Below are 16356 nucleotides of genomic sequence, written 5' to 3'. Positions count from 1 at the left end.
GAATTCGAGATGTCTCCCCCTCGCCGTTTCCTCAAATCTGCCTTGCCGACAGCTCCCCCGGACAGGGAGGCAGTGCTGGAGGCGATTCACAAGCTGTATTCTCAGCAGGTGATAATCAAGGTACCCCTCCTTCAACAAGGACGGGGTTACTATTCCACAATGTTTGTGGTACCGAAACCGGACGATTCGGTGAGACCCATTTTAAATTTAAAATCCTTGAACACGTATATAAGAAGGTTCAAGTTCAAGATGGAATCGCTCAGAGCGGTGATTGCAAGCCTGGACGAGGGGGATTACATGGTGTCACTGGACATCAAGGATGCTTACCTGCATGTCCCCATTTACCCTCCTCACCAGGAGTACCTCAGATTTGTGGTACAGGACTGTTATTATCAATTCCAGACGTTGCCGTTTGGTCTGTCCACGGCACCGAGGGTATTTACCAAGGTAATGGCCGAAATGATGATACTCCTTCGGAAAAAGGGAGTTTTAATTATCCCGTACTTGGACGATCTCCTTATAAAGGCGAGGTCCAGGGAACAGTTGTTGATCGGAGTAGCACTAGCTCGGGAAGTGCTACAACAGCACGGCTGGATCCTGAATATTCCAAAGTCGCAGCTGGTTCCTACAACGCGTCTACTGTTCCTGGGGATGGTTCTGGACACAGAACAGAAAAAAAGTGTTTCTCCCGGAGGAGAAGGCCAAGGAGTTGTCATCTCTAGTAAGAGACCTCCTAAAACCAAAACAGGTGTCGGTGCACCACTGCACGCGAGTCCTGGGAAAGATGGTGGCTTATTACGAAGCAATTCCATTCGGAAGGTTCCATGCAAGGATCTTTCAGTGGGATCTGTTGGACAAGTGGTCCGGATCGCATCTTCAGATGCATCGGCTGATAACCCTGTCTCCAAGGACCAGGGTGTCGCTGTTGTGGTGGCTACAGAGTGCTAATCTTCTAGAGGGCCGCAGATTCTGCATACAGGACTGGGTTCTGGTGACCACGGATGCCAGCCTGCGAGGTTGGGGGGCAGTCACACAGGGAAGAAACTTCCAAGGACTATGGACAAGTCAGGAGACTTCCCTACACATAAATATTCTGGAACTGAGGGCCATTTACAATGCCCTAAGTCAGGCAAGACCCCTGCTTCAACACCAGCCGGTGCTGATCCAGTCCGACAACATCACGGCGGTCGCCCATGTAAACCGTCAGGGCGGCACAAGAAGAAGGTTGGCGATGGCAGAAGCCACAAGGATTCTCCGATGGGCGGAAAATCATGTGTTAGCACTGTCAGCAGTGTTCATTCCGAGAGTGGACAACTGGGAAGCAGACTTCCTCAGCAGGCACGACCTCCACCCGGGAGAGTGGGGACTTCATCCAGAAGTCTTCCAAATGGTTGTACACCGTTGGGAAAGGCCACAGGTGGACATGATGGCGTTCCGCCTCAACACAAAGCTAAAAAGATATTGCGCCAGGCGATAGCTGTGGACGCTCTAGTGACACCGTGGGTGTACCAGTCGGTTTATGTGTTCCCTCCTCTGCCTCTCATACCCCAAGGTACTGAGAATAATAAGGAGAGGAGTAAGAACTATACTTGTCGTTCCGGATTGGCCAAGAAGAGCTTGGTACCCAGAACTTCAAGAAATGATCTCAGAGGACCCATGGCCTCTGCCGCTCAGACAGGACCTGCTGCAGCAGGGACCCTGTCTGTTCCAAGACTTACCGCGACTGCGTTTGACGGCATGGCGGTTGAACGCCGGATCCTGAAGGAAAAGGGCATTCCGGAGGAAGTCATCCCTACGCTGATTAAAGCTAGGAAGGAGGTGACCGCAAACCATTATCACCGCATATGGCGAAAATATGTTGCGTGGTGTGAGGCCAGAAGGGCCCCAACGGAGGAATTTCAGCTGGGTCGATTTCTGCACTTCCTACAGTCAGGGGTGACTATGGGCCTCAAATTAGGTTCCATTAAGGTCCAGATTTCGGCTCTGTCGATTTTCTTCCAAAAAGAACTGGCTTCACTGCCTGAAGTTCAGACGTTTGTTAAGGGAGTGCTGCATATTCAGCCCCCTTTTGTGCCTCCAGTGGCACCTTGGGATCTCAACGTGGTGTTGGATTTCCTTACGTCACATTGGTTTGAGCCACTTAAAACCGTGGAACTAAAATATCTCACGTGGAAAGTGGTCATGCTATTGGCCTTGGCTTCGGCCAGGCGTGTGTCAGAATTGGCGGCTTTGTCATGTAAAAGCCCTTATCTGATTTTCCATATGGATAGGGCGGAATTGAGGACTCGTTCCCAATTTCTTCCTAAGGTGGTATCAGCTTTTCATTTGAACCAACCTATTGTGGTGCCTGCGGCTACTAAGGATTTGGTGGATTCCAAGTTGCTGGATGTAGTCAGGGCCCTGAAAATCTATGTTTCCAGGACGGCTGGAGTCAGGAAAACTGACTCGCTATTTATCCTGTATGCGTCCAACAAGCTGGGTGCTCCTGCTTCAAAGCAGTCTATTGCTCGCTGGATCTGTAGTACGATTCAACTTGCACATTCTGCGGCTGGACTGCCGCATCCTAAATCTGTAAAAGCCCATTCCACGAGGAAAGTGGGCTCTTCTTGGGCGGCTGCCCGAGGGGTCTCGGCTTTACAACTTTGCCGAGCTGCTACTTGGTCGGGTTCAAACACATTTGCTAAATTCTACAAGTTTGATACCCTGGCTGAGGAGGACCTTGAGTTTGCTCATTCGGTGCTGCAGAGTCATCCGCACTCTCCCGCCCGTTTGGGAGCTTTGGTATAATCCCCATGGTCCTTACGGAGTTCCCAGCATCCACTAGGACGTCGGAGAAAATAAGAATTTACTCACCGGTAATTCTATTTCTCGTAGTCCGTAGTGGATGCTGGGCGCCCATCCCAAGTGCGGATTGTCTGCAATACTTGTATATAGTTATTGCCTAACTAAAGGGTTATTGTTTGGAGCCATCTGTTGAGAGGCTCGGTTGTTATTCATACTGTTCACTGGGTATAGTATCACAAGTTGTACGGTGTGATTGGTGTGGCTGGTATGAGTCTTACCCGGGATTCCAAATCCTTTCCTTTATTGTGTCAGCTCTTCCGGGCACAGTTTCCTAACTGAGGTCTGGAGGAGGGGCATAGAGGGAGGAGCCAGTGCACACCAGGTAGTCCTAAATCTTTCTTAGTTGTGCCCAGTCTCCTGCGGAGCCGCTATTCCCCATGGTCCTTACGGAGTTCCCAGCATCCACTACGGACTACGAGAAATAGAATTACCGGTGAGTAAATTCTTATTTTTACTCTCATACTATGTTAAATACATCTAAGAAACGTATCCAAAATACGACCATATCTTACACAAGACTCCGCAAAAACTCTAATCTATGCTCTCATTATCTCTAGCATGGATTATTGTAATAGTCTCCTGACCGGTCTTCCCAAACATAGGCTCTCACCACTACAATCCATTTTGATTGCAGCTGTGAGGCTAATCTTCCTCGCTAGACGTTCATCGTCTGCAGATCCGCTCTGTCAGTCCCTCCATTGGTTACCGGTATTCTACCGTATTAAATCTAAAATACTTTTACTGACATACAAGGCTATTAACCAAACTGCACCAACATACATCTCTTCACTCATCTAAAAATATCTCCCTACCCGACCTCTCCGCTCTGCACAAGATCTGCGTCTCTCATCCACACACATTACTTGTTCACACTCAAAATTACGGGACTTTATCCGGACTTCACCCACTCTGTGGAATTCCCTCCCACGCACAATAAGACTCGCCTCCAAACCTTTAAACGTTCCCTGAAAACTCACCTTTTCAGACAAGCCTATCAAATTCCAGACCCACCCACATAACCTTCAGTGCTTCTCTATCTAATTACATCCTCTCTGTACAGTACACAACATCACATACATGCAGTACACATAACATCACAAGTGACATTGCTCACATTGAGCTGCATGCACGGCCAACCTGCAACCTGCTCTTAACGAGCACGGGTGCGCGCATCGGCCGTCTGTATGGGCATACAAACTAGACGACTTGAACGATATATTGTTAAAAATCGTTGTTATCGCCCATATCGTTCTAAAAAGTCGTCTAGTGTGTATGGCCCTTTACTCTTTCACACAACATACAATAAAGAGCCCGGGAAGGTATTGATAATATTATTTTGATATTGGTTTATTGACATTGGTTCAGAAGTATTGCATATATTTACAGTGATATGAAGCTGTTTTTTTATGCTTTGTTTTGTTTGTCCCTTTTTTTTTTCTTTTTCCTTTATGCATTGAGTGTATTTGTCAAGAAAATTGTTCAATAAAAATGATTGAAATAAAAAAAAATGCCTATTCGCAGTACTCGCAGCTTAGATTTGCAAATTGTCGGCCATATGTGATGAGAAAAGTGCATGAAAAAATGGGATGACCTTCCTAGACCCCTGAAAAATGACCATTTTGTTTGCAGAATCACACAGAAGGCTGTTAGTGGTTATAAGGAAACTACTGGGAGATTTATAAATAGTGTTAGATGGCTGGTTTGTAAAAATAAATAATTAAAAAAGCAAACTTTCGTCTACTTTCATACGAAAAAAAAAAAAAAAAAAACAGGAAAAAATGCTTTAGGTGCACTATGAAGTGACTTTAAAAAAAATTGTAAAAAGCAATTCTTTTTAAAAAAAAAGTAAATACTCAAATTAAATTTGTGGTGCATAAAGCAATGGAAAAGTTGATTTTGAGGTAATTTGAGGGCTTTTTTTTAAATTTTTTTTTTGTTAAACCCCCAAAACATGGCATGTAATTATTGGGCTAATTGCAAACTTCCAAATGCCTAATTAGTCATTGGGGAGTGGGGCCAAGGGGTTCGGCACCGTTTCTCAACACTTCAACCTTAAAGTAAGTAAGTTCCTTACCATCTCTCACCCTCAGTGAGGTGCATACGTGAGAAACGCGAGTTTACTCTGCCTGGCTCAGTGCGAGTCTCCAGTTGTATTGTAAAATACCAATTTTTGGAAAAATCAGCAGTTCGCACCCAATATTTATTTTTTTTCTTCAGTTTTTATAGCTTCATATGCCCTCAAATTAATATGATCACATTCTTACATACAGAAATCTAAGAAAAAGAACAGCCAAGTAAATCTAAAATAAATGCATAAACAAGTGCTCCCAGCAACTACCTATAAAGAAATGTATGTATGTATTTTATTTATTTATTTATTATTAATAGAGGTTATTTCCTCATTAGTATCTCTCTTTGGGTGGGTACACACCAGAACAACCGGCAATCAGGCCGTTTTTCCCTTTGCCCCCCGCACCATGCCAGATTGCTGGTACATACTAGACAATTTAATCAATGACGCCTTTGTCTTTAAACATTTGTTTACAAGGGGAAGAAGGATGTATCCATTGCTTAAGGATACATTTCCATGCTATGGCTGAGACTATTAGAAGTAATTTACGTCCCCCCGGTCAGAAGTTAGATTTAGTGGTTAGAATTCCGAAAAAAAAATCACTCTTACCCCTTTCAGACTTAGGGGTATATTCAATTGAAGTCAGATCCATTCTGACATTCATTTGTCGGAATGGATCAGACCTGAGCTATTCAAATGACATCTCAATTCGACTTTTAAAAAAGTCGAACTGAGATGCGCGGGGGGGGTTTACAGGGGAGAGCCGCGGGAAGACGGGGGAGAGCAGCGCTGTTCACCCAGTCCCCGCCTCGGCTCTGCTCGTCCCCGGCACTGATCTCACTTCGACTTTTTTAAAGTCGAAGTGAGATGGTCGAAAAGGGGGCCTCGACACAAGCACGTGGATCGGCAGCTATTTCGCCGATCCACGTGCTTTTCGACAAGTCGAATTCCTCGATTTGTCGAAAAATTTGGGGTTTGATTGCACGAGTGCTTTCTGCACAATTTACCGCATCGGAAAGACAAATAGTCTCTATCGCCTAGTGTGTATGCAGGATTCCTCACTCCCGCGGGTCGTATGCAACATCGTCTGGTCGGCCGTGCTGCATCGCCAATTAGATGATATTGTATGCAATGCTGTGCCTTCTAATGGAAGACTGAACGAGATGTTGTTCATTAAATTGTCTAGTATGTACATAGGACAAACCTATAGGGCCAGATAGGATACATCCAAGGACTCTAAAAGAACTTAAAGTGGTGCTGGTAGCACCATTGACAGAATTATTCAACCAGTCATTAGCTACAGGAGTAATTCCAGAGGACTGGAATAGAGCGAACATAGTACCACTGCACAAAAGTGGAAGCAAGGAAGAGGCAAACAACTATAGACCAGTGAGTCTTGCATCAATAGTAGGGAAATTGATAGACACTCTTAAAAGAAAGCGTTGTAGATTATCTCAAATCCATCAATTTACTGGATCTCAAACAGCATGGATTCACTGGGGGGAGATCATGTCAAACAAATCTTATTGACTTTTTTTGACTGTGTGACTAAAATGATGGATAAAGGTGGAGCCGTGGATATAGCTTATCTAGACTTTAGTAAGGCTTTTGACAGTGTTCCACATCGCAGACTGCTAAATAAACTTGAAAGTTTGGGATTGGATATTACTATTATTGAATGGATAAAATCTTGGTTGCAGGATAAAAAACAGAGTTGTGGTAAATTGAGTGCATTCACAGGAGAGAATTGTTACCAGTGGCATACCCCAGGGATCTGTACTTGGACCAGTGCTTTTTAATATCTTTTATTGCTGACATTGCAAATGACATTAAAGGGAAAGTATGCCTTTTTGCAGATGACACAAAGGTATGCAACAGGGTAGACACACCAGGTGGAGTCAAATAAATGATTGAGCATCTAGGTAGACTAGAGGAATGGTCAAGAGTATGACCACTACAGTTTAATGCCAAAAAAATGCTAAATCATGCACTTGGGTCTTAAAAATCCAAGGCTAAATATAGTATTAATGGCACTATACTGGAAACTACTGAGGAGGAAAGGGATCTAGGAGTCTCTATTTCAGCTGACTTAAAGGCAGGGAAGCAATGTAACAAAGCAATGAGGAAGGCTAGTCAGATGCTTGGCTGCATTGGGAGTGGAATCAGCAGCAGAAAGAAAGAAGTAATAATGCCACTGTATACATCATTGGTACGGCCTCATCTAGAATACGGTGTTCAATTCTGGAGGCCATATCTTCAAAAAGATATTAATACATTAGAGACTGTACAAAGAAAGGGAACTAAAATGGTACATGGCCTACATCACAAAACATACCCAGAAAGACTAAAAAAAAAGCTCAGTATGTAATGTTTGGGGCAGAGAAGGGAAAGTAGGGACATGATAAAACCCTTGATATATTTGAAAGTTTCTAACAAAGTCCAGGAGGGAAACATCCAAATGAAGAGAAGCAATAGGACACGAGGACATGCACTGAGACTGGAGCGGGGGAGGATCAGGGGAAATTTGAGGAAAGATTACTTCACAGAAAGGGTAGTAGACAAGTTGAATAGCCTCCCAACAGAGGTGGTAGATGCTAAGACAGTAGAGGAATGTAAACATGCATGGGATAGACTTAAGGATATCCTTACTAAGAAATAAGGATAAAATAAGGTTTGAGATAAAATTATGGTAAAAAAAAAAGGGGCAGACTAGATGGACTAAGTGGTTCTTATCTGCCGTCACATTTCATGTTTCTATGTACTAGCAATCTGACGGTGCAGGGCGAAGGGAAATCGGTCTGACCATCGGCCCGTTTGTGGTAATTCTGGTATGTACCCACCCCAAGAAATACCAATGAGAAGATAACCTCTATAAACAAATGTATAAAACATTTCTTTATAGGTAGTAGCAGGGAGAACTTCAATAGAATAAAAAATTGCCTGCAAAATCAGTATGATATGTCGTTCGAATTCCAAATTAAGATTAATTTTCATTATTTTATTCATTTATTTTAGATTTACTTAGCTGTTTTTCTTAGATTTCTCTAACGTCCTAGTGGATGCTGGGGACTCCGTCAGGACCATGGGGAATAGCGGGCTCCGCAGGAGACAGGGCACATCTAAAAAAGCTTTTAGGTCACATGGTGCGTACTGGCTCCTCCCCCTATGACCCTCCTCCAAGCCTCAGTTAGGTTTTTGTGCCCGTCCGAGAGGGTGCAATCTAGGTGGCTCTCTTAAAGAGCTAGTTAGAAAAGTTTTTTTTTAGGTTTCTAATCAGTGTCTCCTGCTGGCGACAGGAGCACTGCAACGAGGGACTTAGGGGAGAGACTTGCAACTCACCTGCCTGCAGGAGGATTGAAGTCTTAGGCTACTGGACACTGAGCTCCAGAGGGAGTCGGAACACAGGTCAGCCTGGGGTTCGTCCCGGAGCCGCGCCGCCGATCCCCCTTACAGACGCTGAAGAACGGCAGAACGGAGGTCCGGAAACAGGCGGCAGAAGACTTCAGTCTTCATAGAGGTAGCGCACAGCACTGCAGCTGTGCGCCATTGTTGCTACACGGCTCACGGATCTCGGTCACGGAGGGTGCAGGGCGCTGCTGGGGGCGCCCTGGGCAGCAATATAGAGTACCTTAGAGGCAAATAAATACATCACATATAGCCATTAAGGCTATATGTATGTATTTAACCCAGGCCAGTTTATTAGAAAAACCGGGAGAAAAGCCCGCCGGAAAAGGGGCGGAGCTTATTCTCCTCAGCACTCGGCGCCATTTTCCTGCACGGCTCCGCTGGTGAGGAAGGCTCCCACGACTCTCCCCTGCACTGCACTACAGAAACAGGGTAACAAAGAGAGGGGGGGCATAAATTGGCGATATAAATATATATTGAGAGCGCATATATAAAAACAACACCTTCTAGGGTTGTTATATACTGTATAGCGCTTTTGGTGTGTGCTGGCAAACTCTCTCCCTCTGTCTCCCCAAAGGGCTAGGAGGGTCCTGTCTTCAATAGAGCATTCACTGTGTGGCTGCTGTGTGTGTCGGTACGTGTGTGTCGACATGTATGAGGACGAAGTTGGTGTGGAGGCAGAGCAATTGCCGATGATGGTAATGTCACCCCCTAGGGAGTCGACACCGGAATGGATGGCTTTGGTTATGGAATTACGTGATAATGTCAGCACATTACAAAAGTCAGTTGACGAAATGAGACGCCCGGCAAACCAGTTAGTACCGGTTCAGGCATCTCAGACACCGTCAGGGGCTGTAAAACGTCCCTTACCTCAGTCAGTCGACACGGGTACCGACACAGATGAATCTAGTGTCGACGGTGAGGAAGTAAACGTATTTTCCAATAGGGCCACACGTTATATGATCACGGCAATGAAGGAGGCTTTGCAGCTCTCTGATACTACTGGTACCTCAAAAAGGGGTATTATGTGGGGGGTGAAAAAACTACCTGTATTTTTCCCAGAATCAGAGGAATTGAATGATGTGTGTGATGAAGCGTGGGTTACCCCCGATAGAAAAATGCTAATTTCAAAGAAGTTGTTGGCATTATACCCTTTCCCACCAGAGGTTAGGGCGCGCTGGGAATCACCCCCTAAGGTGGATAAGGCGCTCACACGTTTATCAAAGCAAGTGGCGTTGCCGTCTCCTGATACGGCCGTCCTCAAGGATCCAGCAGATAGGAGGCTGGAAACTACACTGAAGAGTATATACACACATACGGGTGTTATACTGCGACCGGCAATAGCCTCAGCCTGGATGTGCAGTGCTGGGGTAGTGTGGTTGGATTCTCTGACTGAAAATATTGAGACCCTGGATAGGGACAGTATTTTATTGACTCTAGAGCAATTAAAGGATGCTTTTCTTTATATGCGAGATGCTCAGAGGGATGTTTGTACTCTAGCATCAAGAGTAAGCGCGATGTCCATATCTGCTAGAAGAAGTTTATGGACGCGACAGTGGTCAGGTGATGCGGATTCCAAGAGGCATATGGAAGTATTGCCATATAAAGGAGAGGAATTGTTTGGGGTCGGTCTTTCGGACCTGGTGACCACGGCAACTGCCGGCAAATCCACCTTTTTACCTCAGACCCCTTCACAACAGAAAAAGACACCGTCTTTTCAGCCGCAGTCCTTTCGCTCCTATAAAAAGCGACCAAAAGGACAGTCTTATCTGCCGAGAGGCAGAGGAAAGGGTAAGAAAGGGCAGCACGCAGCCCCTGCCCAGGAACAGAAGCCCGCCCCGGCTTCTACAAAGCCATCAGCATGACGCTGGGGCTTTACAAGCGGACCCAGGAACGGTGGGGGGTCGACTCAAGATTTTCAGCAATCAAGGGGCTCACTCACAAGTGGACCCGTGGGTCCTGCAGATAATATCTCAGGGTTACATGCTGGAGTTCGAAAGGTTTCCCCCTCGCCGGTTCCTAAAGTCTGCTTTACCAACGTCTCCCTCAGAAAGGACGTCGGTTTTGGAAGCCATTCACAAGCTGTATTCTCAGCAGGTGATAGTCAAGGTACCCCTCCTACAACAGGGAAAGGGGTATTATTCCACACTATTTGTGGTACCGAAGCCGGACGGTTCGGTAAGACCTATTCTAAATCTGAAATCCTTGAACCTGTACATACAGAAATTCAAGTTCAAAATGGAGTCACTCAGAGCAGTGATAGCGAATCTGGAAGACGGGGACTTCATGGTGTCCCTGGACATAAAGGATGCTTATCTGCATGTCCCAATTTACCCCTCACACCAAGGGTATCTCAGGTTCGTGATACAAGACTGTCATTATCAGTTTCAAACGATGCCGTTTGGTTTGTCTACGGCCCCTCGGGTCTTTACCAAGGTAATGACCGAAATGATGGTTCTTCTACGAAGAAAAGGCGTATTAATTATCCCTTACTTGGACGATCTCCTGATAAGGGCAAAGTCCAGAGAACAGCTGGAAGTCGGTGTAGCACTAACCCAGGTAGTGCTCCAGCAACACGGGTGGATTCTGAATCTTCCAAAATCTCAATTGACCCCGACAACTCGTCTGCTGTTCCTGGGAATGATTCTGGACACGGTTCAGAAAAAGGTGTTTCTCCCGGAGGGAAAAGCAAGGGAGTTATCCGAACTTGTCAGGAACCTCCTAAAACCAGGAACGGTGTCAGTACATCAATGCACAAGAGTCCTGGGAAAGATGGTGGCTTCGTACGAAGCGATTCCATTCGGCAGATTCCATGCACGGACATTTCAGTGGGATCTGCTGGACAAATGGTCCGGATCGCATCTGCACATGCATCAGCGGATAGCACTGTCACCAAGAACAAGGTTGTCTCTCCTGTGGTGGCTGCAGACTGCCCATCTGTTAGTGGGCCGCAGATTCGGCATACAGGACTGGGTCCTGGTGACTACGGATGCCAGCCTACGAGGTTGGGGAGCAGTCACAAAGGGAAGAAATTTCCAGGGCGTGTGGTCAAGCCTGGAGACGTCTCTTCACATAAATATACTGGAGCTAAGAGCGATCTACAATGCTCTAAGTCTGGCAAAACCGCTGCTTCAGGGTCAGCCGGTGTTGATCCAGTCCGACAACATCACGGCAGTCGCCCACGTAAACCGACAAGGCGGCACGAGAAGCAGGAGTGCAATGGCAGAAGCGGCAAGGATTCTGCGCTGGGCGGAGAATCATGTCATAGCACTGTCAGCAGTGTTCATCCCGGGAGTGGACAACTGGGAAGCAGATTTCCTCAGCAGACACGACCTTCACCCGGGAGAGTGGGGACTTCAGTTTTCCACATGATTGTGAACCGTTGGGAAAAACCAAAGGTAGACATGATGGCGTCTCGCCTCAACAAAAAATTGGACAGGTATTGCGCCAGGTCAAGAGACCCTCAGGCAATAGCTGTGGACGCTCTGGTAACACCGTGGGTGTACCAATCAGTGTATGTGTTCCCTCCTCTGCCTCTCATACCAAAGGTGCTGAGAATTATACGGAAAAGAGGAGTAAGAACGATACTGGTGGCTCCGGACTGGCCAAGGAGAACTTGGTATCCGGAACTTCAAGAGATGCTCACGGAGGATCCGTGGCCTCTACCTCTGAGAAGGGATCTGCTTCAGCAGGGACCTTGTATGTTCCAAGACTTACCGCGTCTGCGTTTGACGGCATGGCGGTTGAACGCCGGATTCTAAAAGAAAAGGGCATTCCAGAGGAAGTTATTCCTACCTTGATTAAGGCTAGGAAGGAAGTGACTGTACAACATTATCACCGCATTTGGCGAAAATATGTTGCGTGGTGTGAGGCCAAGAAGGCTCCAACGGAAGAATTTCAATTGGGTCGATTCTTACATTTCCTGCAAGCAGGATTGTCTATGGGCCTAAAATTGGGGTCTATTAAAGTTCAAATTTCGGCCTTATCAATTTTCTTCCAGAAGGAATTGGCGTCAGTGCCTGAAGTACAAACTTTTGTCAAAGGTGTACTACATATACAACCCCCAATAGTGCCTCCAGTGGCACCGTGGGATTTGAACGTGGTTCTAAATTTTCTCAAATCTCATTGGTTTGAGCCGTTAAAATCGGTAGAATTAAAATACCTTACATGGAAGGTAACCATGCTGTTGGCCCTGGCTTCTGCCAGGAGAGTTTCAGAGTTGGCAGCTTTGTCATACAAGAGCCCATATCTGATATTCCATTCGGACAGGGCAGAATTGAGGACGCGTCCTCAATTTCTCCCTAAGGTGGTTTCGGCATTTCACTTAAACCAGCCTATTGTGGTGCCTGCGGCTACTAGCGACTTGGAGGACTCCAAGTTACTGGACGTTGTCAGAGCATTAAAAATATATATTTCAAGGACAGCTGGAGTCAGAAAAACTGACTCGTTGTTTACATTGTATGCACCCAACAAGATGGGTGCTCCTGCGTCTAAACAGACGATTGCACGTTGGATCTGTAGCACAATCCAACTTGCACATTCTGTGGCAGGCGTGCCACAGCCTAAATCTGTAAAGGCCCACTCCACAAGGAAGGTGGGCTCATCTTGGGCGGCTGCCCGAGGAGTCTCGGCATTACAACTTTGCCGAGCAGCTACGTGGTCAGGGGAGAACACGTTTGTAAAATTTTACAAATTTGATACTCTGGCTACAGAGGACCTGGAGTTTTCTCATTCGGTGCTGCAGAGTCATCCGCACTCTCCCGCCCGTTTGGGAGCTTTGGTATAATCCCCATGGTCCTGACGGAGTCCCCAGCATCCACTAGGACGTTAGAGAAAATAAGAATTTACTTACCGATAATTCTATTTCTCATAGTCCGTAGTGGATGCTGGGCGCCCATCCCAAGTGCGGATTGTCTGCAATACTTGTACATAGTTATTGTTACAAAAATCGGGTTATTATTGTTGTGAGCCATCTTTTTAGAGGCTACTTCGTTTTGTTATCATACTGTTAACTGGGTTCAGATCACAAGTTGTATGGTGTAATTGGTGTGGCTGGTATGAGTCTTACCCGGGATTCAAGATCCTTCCTTATTGTGTACGCTCGTCCGGGCACAGTACCTAACTGAGGCTTGGAGGAGGGTCATAGGGGGAGGAGCCAGTACGCACCATGTGACCTAAAAGCTTTTTTAGATGTGCCCTGTCTCCTGCGGAGCCCGCTATTCCCCATGGTCCTGACGGAGTCCCCAGCATCCACTACGGACTATGAGAAATAGAATTATCGGTAAGTAAATTCTTATTTTCTTTATGTTAGGGTGTGTACACACGGTGAGATTCGGGCTATGCCCGATTCTCACCATGCGACAGGGGCCGGGTCGGCACTTAGCCAGTATCGCAAGCACATAATGAGTGTGCTTGCGATACTTGCCATGTGCGATTTTGGCTAAGTCCCGATTTTGACTATCTCTTCTATAGAGATAGCCAAAATTGACTTGCCTGCACAGCCTATTTTTTTCTTTCGATGCCGACCGCGCGGGAACGCGCATCGAATCGGGATCGCAAGGTGACTGTCACCTTGCGATCTGCACTAACTTTTCTTCCGATTTTGACTATATAGTCAGAATCGTAAGAAAAAATCTCACCATCTGTACACACCCTAAGAATGTGTCTCATACAGTATATCAAATTAAGGGCATATCGGCTACGTATAAAAACTAGTCCTGACCTGAAAAAACCCCCCCAAAAAAACCCTCTTTACTTATTAATGGAATGTGTGTGCATAACTAATGTGTAGTAAAGTACTGAAGGTTTAGTTAAAATGTTTTGTACAGGATTGTTCTCTGCACCTCTTGTATGTGTGTGAGGTAAATCACCACTTGCTATAATGAGGACCGTAAAGAGTAATTCTATCAACAATGTTCCCACACTTTACTAAATAACTTACTGAATTCTTGAAATAGAAACTTCAGCGTGAACTAATTTGTTGGAAATCTTAAAACTCTGTATTATTTCATTTTGATAGACGTCTTGAATAATTGTGACCTTCCTTGGCGACATCTGTAACCATGGAAATAATGAATGCAGACCAGTTGAAAGCCAGTTTGCTATAAGGCACAGCAGTTTTATGCTGTCCTCCCTGCAAATGTCTTCTCACATACTCTGTGCTGCTGTAAAAATAAGTATATTAACCTGGCTATAGATTAATTCTAAACCTGTCCATAAAGATTGTTTCCCCTGTAGAATGTAAGCTTTCATGAGCAGGGCCCTCTTCCTTCGTGCTTTTATGTCTCTTACTTAACCTATCTTTTCAATATTCGCTTTGATGGCACCAAATCCCTCGGTTTTCTGACGCTCTGATCCTTATTTCAGTGCTGTTTACTGACGGGGCTTTGTTTATATACCCTGTACTTGTCCTATATTGTATTGAACTGTAAATCACTGTCTACTTGTTTTGCTTATTTGTTTTCTCTGTAATTGAGCGCTGTGGATCCCATGTGGCGCCATATAAATATAGGATAATTAATAATTAACAAAAAAAATGCACTGAAATCCTAATCCAACATAAGAGGATCAACTGCAGAAAAAAAAATCCAGAAGCAGTGTACTATAGGGTGATTAACATAAGAATGACCATATTGGTCCTAAAAAACATAACTGTAACATCCAAAGCTGTCAAAACCTTACTAAAATAAATAAGATTACGGATTTGCTCAGTAGTCCCATTCTCCAACCTTTTTATAACAATATTGAGATATTTGTTATTACGTTAATGGTCATTTGAGTCTAGTTCAATTTTTTTTTTTTTTTCTTTAAAGGATTGTCTATGCCTCTCTCTGGAGTGTTAAAGAGACAGAAGACCACGTTGTTCAGATGATGGCTGTTCAATCCTGTCCAGATCACAATGATGAGAAATGTAGTGATCTCCAGAGTACCACAGTTTCAGCTATAGAAAACACTGGCAGTATTTGCAATAACAAATCTCTGGCTCTTGATGAGTGTCCTAAGGAAAGCTACAACTGTGGCGGTAAGATTTAAATAAATTGAGGAAAGTGAGCATATCAGTAACTCTGAGATTGATGTGTAATCTACAAGTCTGTTTTCCAGAAATATTGAGTATTTGTACCAGTGGAGTGGATTCAAATACTCCACAATTTGTTAGACTTCCAGTGAGTTATCCTGTTTATCACTTCACAGTTCACACCCTCCTACACCAATGAGCTAAATCAGAGGTTCTCAAACTCTGTCCTCAGGACCCCACACAGTGCATGTTTTGCAGGTAACCCAGCAGGTGCACAGGTGTATTAATTACTCACTGACACATTGTAAAAGGTCCACAGGTGGAGCTAATTATTTCACTTGTGATTCTGTGCAGAGCCGGCCCTAACCAATATGATGCCCTAGGCAAGATTTTTTCTGGTGCCCCCTAGCACCACCGCTGGTTCTGCCTCTGACCTTGCACCTCTTTCCCAGCACCATCACCCCTCACCCATAGCAGTCCTTGTACCCCCTATATTTTAAATAGGAACAGTTCGCACATTTGACGCACAGCCCAAAAAGGGGCATCTTCTTGCTGGGAAGGGGCATGGCCACACAATAGTAACCCTAATTCCAATTACGCCACACAGTACTGCAACTTTATTCACATTTTATCTTGCGATAGTGTCCATAATTCATATTACATCCCACAGTAGTATCACCTTACCTTATAAACGTTACTCCTCCCAGTAGAGCCCCTTATTCACATTACATCACACTGAATTGCTCCTTATTCACATTACACCACACCTTATTGCTCTTTATTCACATTAGACGACACAGTAGTGCCCTTTCTATATGCAACGCCACATAGTAGAGCACCTTATACACATAATGCCACACATTAGTAATGTATTTATACACCATTCCACACAGTAATGCCCCTTACACATATGAGACACATTAATGTCCTTATAAACATAATGCACCTTACACATTATGACAACCTTTATTAATGCCCTTTTACACATAATGTCCCTTACACTTATGCCGCACATTATTAA

General features: G+C 45.1%; 1 protein-coding gene across 5 annotated transcripts in view; it reads left to right on the top strand.

Moving 5' to 3' along the window:
• The window catches only part of BTBD8 (BTB domain containing 8), a 329622-nt gene that overhangs the window by 34291 nt on the left and 278975 nt on the right, over window positions 1-16356 (top strand). For all 5 annotated transcript variants that reach the window (XM_063939895.1, XM_063939894.1, XM_063939893.1 and 2 more), the window contains exon 3: window positions 15133-15341. In XM_063939895.1, coding sequence (XP_063795965.1) covers window positions 15133-15341 — 209 coding nt within the window. The remainder of the gene's footprint in view (window positions 1-15132; window positions 15342-16356) is intronic.

This window comes from Pseudophryne corroboree, chromosome 9, assembly GCF_028390025.1.
Source record: "Pseudophryne corroboree isolate aPseCor3 chromosome 9, aPseCor3.hap2, whole genome shotgun sequence".
Lineage (NCBI taxonomy): Eukaryota > Metazoa > Chordata > Amphibia > Anura > Myobatrachidae > Pseudophryne > Pseudophryne corroboree.
Note: the sequence above shows the minus strand (reverse complement) of the source record. Positions and strands in the feature narration are given on the sequence as shown.